The 7,017-nt window shown below is 53.2% G+C and overlaps 1 protein-coding gene across 1 annotated transcript; it reads right to left on the bottom strand.

Annotated features, from left to right (window-relative positions):
* Window positions 1–885: 885 nt before the first annotated feature.
* On the bottom strand, window positions 886–3,135 carry LOC145805366 (uncharacterized). Its single transcript, XM_082900487.1, has 3 exons — window positions 3,081–3,135; window positions 1,607–1,998; window positions 886–1,515 (listed from the first exon to the last, which is right to left on the bottom strand). Exons 1-3 carry the CDS (start codon window positions 3,133–3,135, stop codon window positions 886–888), a joined length of 1,077 nt encoding a protein of 358 aa, XP_082756613.1.
* Window positions 3,136–7,017: the final 3,882 nt, after the last annotated feature.

Raw genomic sequence — 7,017 nt, 5'->3', positions numbered from 1 at the left:
GAGTTGGTGTTTTGTCCAACTTAGGATCCCCAACCGAGATGATTTGCTCCGGTTGGAAGAGTTGGTGTTTTGTCCAACTTAGGATTCCCAACCGAGATGATTTGCTCCGGTTGGAAGAGTTGGTGTTTTGTCCAACTTAGGATCCCCAACCGAGATGATTTGCTCCGGTTGGAAGAGTTGGTGTTTTGTCCAACTTAGGATCCCCAACCGAGATGATTTGTTCCGGTTGGAAGAGTTGGTGTTTTGTCCAACTTAGGATCCCCAACCGAGATGATTTGCTCCGGTTGGAAGAGTTGGTGTTTTGTCCAACTTAGGATTCCCAACCGAGATGATTTGCTCCGGTTGGAAGAGTTGGTGTTTTGTCCAACTTAGGATCCCCAACCGAGATGATTTGCTCCGGTTGGAAGAGTTGGTGTTTTGTCCAACTTAGGATCCCCAACCGAGATGATTTGTTCCGGTTGGAAGAGTTGGTGTTTTATCCAACTTTGGATTCCCAACCGAGATGAAGTACTCCGGTTGGAAGAGTTGGTGTTCTGTCCAACTTGGGATTCCCAACCGTGATAAAGTACTCCGGTTGGAAGAGTTGGCGTCTTGTCCAACATGGTATCTTGTCCAAACTTAGCAACAATCGAGATGGATATTTCGGTGCGTGAATTTGTTTTGTTATGCTCAACTGCGTCGACCATGTTATGGACTCCGGTCGACCAAGTGTTCAAATGATAAGTCGTACCGAGATAGTTTGCTGAAGACGGAATTAATTACTACCGGGCAAACACTTGGCGAAAATTCAAAATTTTTCATTGATAAAGAAATTCATTACAAAAGGTGGGGACAAAGCCCGGTTACATCAAGTGTATTGAAAGCAAAAATACAGAGAAAAGAAACCTAAACTAAGGGGGAAAGATTGGCGAACTCATCCTCGGCAGCATCAGCGTCAAGGTCAACAGCTTGGCTTGCTTCTTGAGCGCCGGGCTCATCGTTGCCGGGCTGTTCAGGCACCTCGGCCTCTTCTTCCTCAGAATCTGTGTCATCCTCTCCATCTTCAAGTCCTTCCTCGGCCTCCGCTTGAAGCGCAGTAAATACATCATTTGCATATGGCACGAGGTAGACCGGTAGTGAAGCTTTGGGAGGATTGGCAAAAACGTCGGTGTCAGAGCCCTGGCCGAGGTGTTCACAGGCAGACTTCCAACCGGCCTTGAAGTAGATGTCTTGTGTTGCAAACACCTGCTTCTTATAGCTCTCCTCGGCCTCGTTGAACCCGGCCTTGTTGGCAGCCCGGCAAGCCTTCTTCTTCGCCTTCTTCAAAGCGTCAACCTCGGCCTGAAGCTCACTTTGTTTTTTCTCGGCTGCGCCCAGCTGACCGAGCAGTCTATTGTTGTTATGGTTGGCCATTTCGAGAGAAGCTTTAGCCCGGCCGAGCTCGGCTTGGAGGCTTTCAACATGGCTCGCAGTGTCGTTGGCTTTCTGCCTAAGCCGGTGGATGCGCTCTAGGACCAAATGTTGTTTTTGAATGGCCTGCAAAAAGAAGCAAAGTACATCAGAAAGGGGACCGAGCAAGAAGGACCGAGCAAACACCTGTGAAATGTTAAAAAGAACGCCGACTTACCCTGGCCATCGACTTCACAGAAGATTTTACCAGCCGGGTGTCAGGGACGTGGTCACTGCCTACCACGTCGCCCGGTAGGAGAAATGCTTTGGAGAGATCGAAGGCAAGCAAATGTTCTTTGTCTGCCTTGATCGATGCAGTCGCCGGGATGTCCTGTCCCCGGTGCTTCAGCTGAGGACGCCAAGCGGGCACGGGAGCAGGAGTTTCAACAGGATGCTCGGTTGTCAGCTCGGTGACGAGCTCGGCGGAGGGATCTGCCCTTGGTCTTTTTCCAGCCCGGCGCGCTTCTCTAGCGGATTGCACGGCAGCTGGAGCCGGAGAAGCAAGGGCTACGACGGCTGCACTCGATTGACCGGCAGCCGGGGAACGGGTGGTGACGCTCGGTATCTCGGCTGAGGTCGCGGTTAGAAGGTTTTTGATCCGAGATCTTTTGGCCATTTCTTGCTCGTCAGTTAACCGGATTAATGGGACGTCTGGTAGTGTTGGATCTGGAGGTGGCGAAGGAGCTCTAAGGAAGTCAGTTACTCTACTCCGGCGCGGAGCAGAATATCTGTAAGTCGGTGTGTAGCCGAGCAATTCGTTGCAGTCTCGGTGACGGTACCTAAGCACGGCCCGAATTGCCTCGACGTTGGGGAATTGGTAGTTGGCTTGCAAGGCTTGGATAGCTGTAAAAGAAACAGGGAAACCGGTTAGTAAAACTAAAGAATAAAGTTAACCGAGCAAGTTGGAGTGGCTTACATGAAGAACCGAAGTCCTTGCTTATGAACCAGCCCGGCACCTCGGCTGTTTCGTAGTTGCCGGACACCCAGAAGAAATCATCATCGTGCATATCTTTGTCCGGGGTGCCGGTTACGATTTTTTCCTTGCCCGGTCTTATTTTCAGGTAGTAAGCCAGGCCGTCACCGGTGTGGCCCATAGTGTATTGCCTTAATATCTCGGCTAGGCCTAAGTTGGCGCCCAGCCGTTAGTTCAATTCGTGTACGCCGTTGATTATTCTGTATGTGTTGGTGGACACCTGTGTGGGTGCCAGCCCGGTTCGGCGGAGGAACTCGGTTATGAGAGGGTTGAGTGGGAAACGAAGACCCCCTTCAACGATGGATAGCACGGTGAAGGGGCATTCCTCCCTACCCCAAGGCGTGGTCTCTTCTTCGGCCAGCTCGAGATGGACGTTGGCCGGGACGCCGTAGTCCTCTCTGAAAGCGGCTAGCGCGGCCGGAGTATCCACAAGGAAGCGGAACTTCCCCATTTGTGGCCGACTTACTATAGCCCGGTTGATGGGTTGGGCACGGTGATAAATTGCTGCAGCTCGGTCCTGAGAAGTTCAGGAATGACAGGGGTCCCCTTGGACTCTGCAGGAAGAGGATGGTAAGTGTAAGTGTGTGGTTTCGCTAAGAGAGCTAGACTTCAGCTCGGTCGGTAAGGGGGCCAAACTACCTCGGTTGTCTGATTAAGGAGCTCGGTCGCCCAAGCAGACCTGATGTTAGCCCGGTTAAGCGACCAAGCCCTTTGGTTATCTCGGTTTTTGCCATGATTGGAACAAACACGTTGTTTGCCCGGTTTGGCTAACTTTTCGGATCAAAAGAAGGCCCAGAGCCCGATTCACCCCAGTTCTTCGATGTTCTTCAGGAAGACGAAGAACACCAAGAACAGTGGGAGGTTTAGGACGTTTTCTATGGTCTAAGCCCTAAAAGCTATGTTTTCGGGTCCTAATGTGTGCAAAATAAGAGTAAATAGCAACATAAGAGAGATTGGACATCTTACCTGTGAAGGGCCGAAGGTGTTCTTCCCAAACACGAAGAATGGCAGGATGGCAGTCGAGCTTGGGTCTGAGAATTGACAGAGATGGATGCAGCAGTAGAGGAAAAACGGAACTGGGGGGGGGGCAAATTTGTATAGGCGTTAGAGACCGCCCAAATTCAAATTCTGGCAAAAACGGCGGGTTGGCTGCCCGATGACCAATGGCAGACCGCCACGTGTCACCATTTATGGCTTTGGCAGGACTGAAGCGACGGGTTGAAAAGACGAAGAGCCAACCGAGCTGCTTTCAACGAGGAAAGGTCAGCCGAGGAATATAACCGGTCAAATCTGCGGACAATTGCGTCAACTAGCTCGGTCGAAGCTTGGCATCCTGATGACCGGATAAACGTTATCTCGGACGAGGTGAATAATCCCAGTCACGCTTCCGCGGACGGAATTAAGGGGCAATTGAGAGGGTGATTTATGCTCCGGCGTTGGGCCGAGGTATAAACCGAACAGGTTGGGGGCCCAGCAGAGCAGTGGGCCGAGATGATCGACTGTTCACCCGGAGATGGGCTACCAGAACTTGGGCCGGGCAGAGTTTGGACTATGTGCTGCCCCGAACCGTGCAGAAGGTGCTCGGCCAGGAAGTGACCGGTCAGACCAGGATGCTCGGTCTGAGGATTGTCGAGATCAGACAGACCGAGAGGCCGGCGCTCGGAAAGGCGCGGTCAGTCGAGGTAGCTGACTGACCGGCGAGAAGACCGACCAAAGGAGGATCCCGGGCTAAGCTTTGCCGAGATGCCGCCTAGCCCGGTCCTTCATTCGGTTATCCGGTCGGGCGCTTAAGGTATGAAGCATGGTATGACCGAGGTAGGGCAGCTCGGCTGCCGAGCTCCAGCTATGCTGGCAGGCAGTTGAGAGCAGGTGATGAACGGCATGGTTTAAGCTGACAGATGGGATAGCAGAGCCACGTGTCAGGAGATGACAGGGAGTGGATATGGGGCACAGAAGGTATATAAGCCTGTCTGCGCCCCCCATACGGGACAAACGAACACTCTGTAAGAAAATCCCTACACACAAACCCTCTCTCCCTTCTCTCTATTCCCTCTAAGGTGTGTGCTAACTTGACCGTCGGAGGGGTTTTTCCGGCCACACACCGCCGGGTAGCTCATCCTTATTGACTCGCAGGTGATCGGACATCGACGGAGCTCGGAAGAAAGGAATACGGGCACGCCGGAATATCTGCTCCCCGTACAATTGGCGCCGTCTGTGGGAATCTTGACAGACAAAACCTTGTCTTCCAGGTTCATCTGATCGCCGTCCATGGCGAACAACGACGAGTTCCCGTTGTCCGCCATCGATGGAGCCACCCCGGAGTATACCCGAAGGAGAGAGGGACCACCTGCCGTCCATCCAATGGCTGAGTTGGGGACGCCCACTGGAGGACAGTCAGGAGACGCGCGGGATAAGCGCGGAAGGAGTCATGGGCATTCACGGAGTCCAGACGGTCACCGGCGGAGAGACTCACACGCCAGGCGACTGGAAAGCAAGTTAAGGGACCAAGACGCTGTCATCAGGCGGATGGCGGCGGAGATGGAGGATCTTAAACGGCATGTCAAAGGGAAAGGTGTAGCTGGAGTGGGGGACCACAGTGAGCGCACCCTATCCCGCCGTTCAGGCGGACAGAGCCAACGACATACTCAGTCCATATCTATCACCAGAAGTTACCAGGTTGGTGATTCCGACGTGCGTGCAGAAAAGTCCAGCGCGCAAGACAGCACCTACAAACCCTCACGTCCGGCGACGACGTCGAGGTATTCTTATTCAGCTCAGTCAGAGGACTTACGGGCAGTATTAAGGGAGCGGGCTCGCCGGCGCGAAGCTCAGAGAATACCTGCTTTCCAGCGGCTCTCCTACGGGGTTCATGCCAGCGAGGAGGTCGGAATGCTTCCACCCCGCCAGGCGGTGCCGATATTCGAAGATACAGACTTGGCAAGGTTGAATGCCACTCCTTTCTCCCTGGAAATAGAAACAACGCCGCTTCCAGCGGGCTTCCATCAGCCTAAGTTCACACTTTACGACGGGAAGACCGATCCGTACATGCATGTGAGCCACTTCCGACAGGTTATGGCCGGACATCGGCGCAATGACGGACTTATGTGCCTAATCTTCCCGTCAAGTTTAGGCGAGCTGGGCTTAAAGTGGTTCGAGAGGTTGCCGGAAGGGAGTATACAAAGGTGGCATCAGTTGGCCGAGGCGTTTGTTACGCGCTTCAAAACCAACACAAAAACACCAAAGGAAGTTGATCACTTGCTGAGTGTCAAGATGGAACCGTGCGACACACTGAAGGTGTACAATTCAAGGTATTGGGAAACCTTCAACGAGATCTTAGACTGCCCGGTCAACCTTGCTATCACGCAGTACAAGCGCGGTCTCCCGGTCGGACATAGACTGCGGGACTCGCTTACCATGCACCAACCGACTTCCATGGGCCAGCTCATGCAGTGCATCAACGAGCACATCCGAGTAGAGGATGATGCGTCGGCTTCCACCGTAAAGGCCACTCCGGTCGGAACAGACAAGAAGACAGCAGGCAAGGTGCACGCAGTTGGGCAAGAGTCCAGCCGCTCAAATGACCGGGCAGAGGAATCAGACCGAGGTTCAAATCGAAAAAACCGGGGTAGAGGACGTCGGAATGACCGGGATGACTACCCCCGTGACGACGTTGAGGACGCAAACAGGAGAATGAAGGCAAGGACTGGCATAACCACGGTCTTTAAGATTCCAATCTATCGCATACTTAGCGAAATCCGAGACGAGGAGTATGTCCGGTTTCCTGCTAAGTTGGGCGATGGACAAAAGGGGTACAACCCGCGGTATCGTTGTACGTTTCACCGGGAGAGGGGCCACCGGACTGAGGATTGTTTGCCTTTGCGACAACATTTGGAAGAATTGGTTGCGGCCGGGCATCTGGACCTTTACATTGATGGCGGAGTGAAACCAAATCAGGCTCCGGTTGATCCCAGGGGACAGGACGACCGAGATGCACCACCACAAGGAGTCATTAATGTCATCCACGGCATCGTGGAACCGGAGCGTGTCTGCGAACTCCGGGGCATGATCAAGAAGGCAGAGCACATGAGGGAAGTTTTGTCAGTACAGCCTGCCATCAAAAGGGGGAAGACAGAGGAGAAAGACGTGATCAGTTTCACCTCAAGGGATTTAGAGCGTATCCAGACGCCGCACAACGATGCTCTTGTCGTAACACTACGCGTCAAAGAATTTGATGTTAGACGGATCTTGATCGATCAGGGAAGCTCGGTCGAGATCATGTATTATGATGCGTTCAAACAGCTCAAACTTCGTGAGACAGACTTGGCACCGGCCACTTCGCCACTGGTTGGATTTAACTCGCAGCCGGAGTGGCCATTGGGAAAGATTATCCTGCCGGTCAAAGCGGGATCCGTGGTCCAGCAAGTGGAGTTTTGGGTGCTACAAGTGCCTTCAACATACAACCTTATCCTTGGAAGAGGATGGCTTCACGCCATGCAAGCCGTAGCATCGACCTACCACCAGGTGATGAGATTCCCCTCGGCTATGGGGGCAATCGAGGAGATTTGGGGTGATCAGGTCATGTCCAAGCAGTGTTTCGTGGCGGTCAACGGGAGCCG

This window comes from Camellia sinensis, chromosome 13 (assembly GCF_055761805.1).
Source record: "Camellia sinensis isolate YWXY chromosome 13, ASM5576180v1, whole genome shotgun sequence".
NCBI classification, from domain to species: Eukaryota; Viridiplantae; Streptophyta; class Magnoliopsida; order Ericales; family Theaceae; genus Camellia; species Camellia sinensis.
Note: the sequence above shows the minus strand (reverse complement) of the source record. Positions and strands in the feature narration are given on the sequence as shown.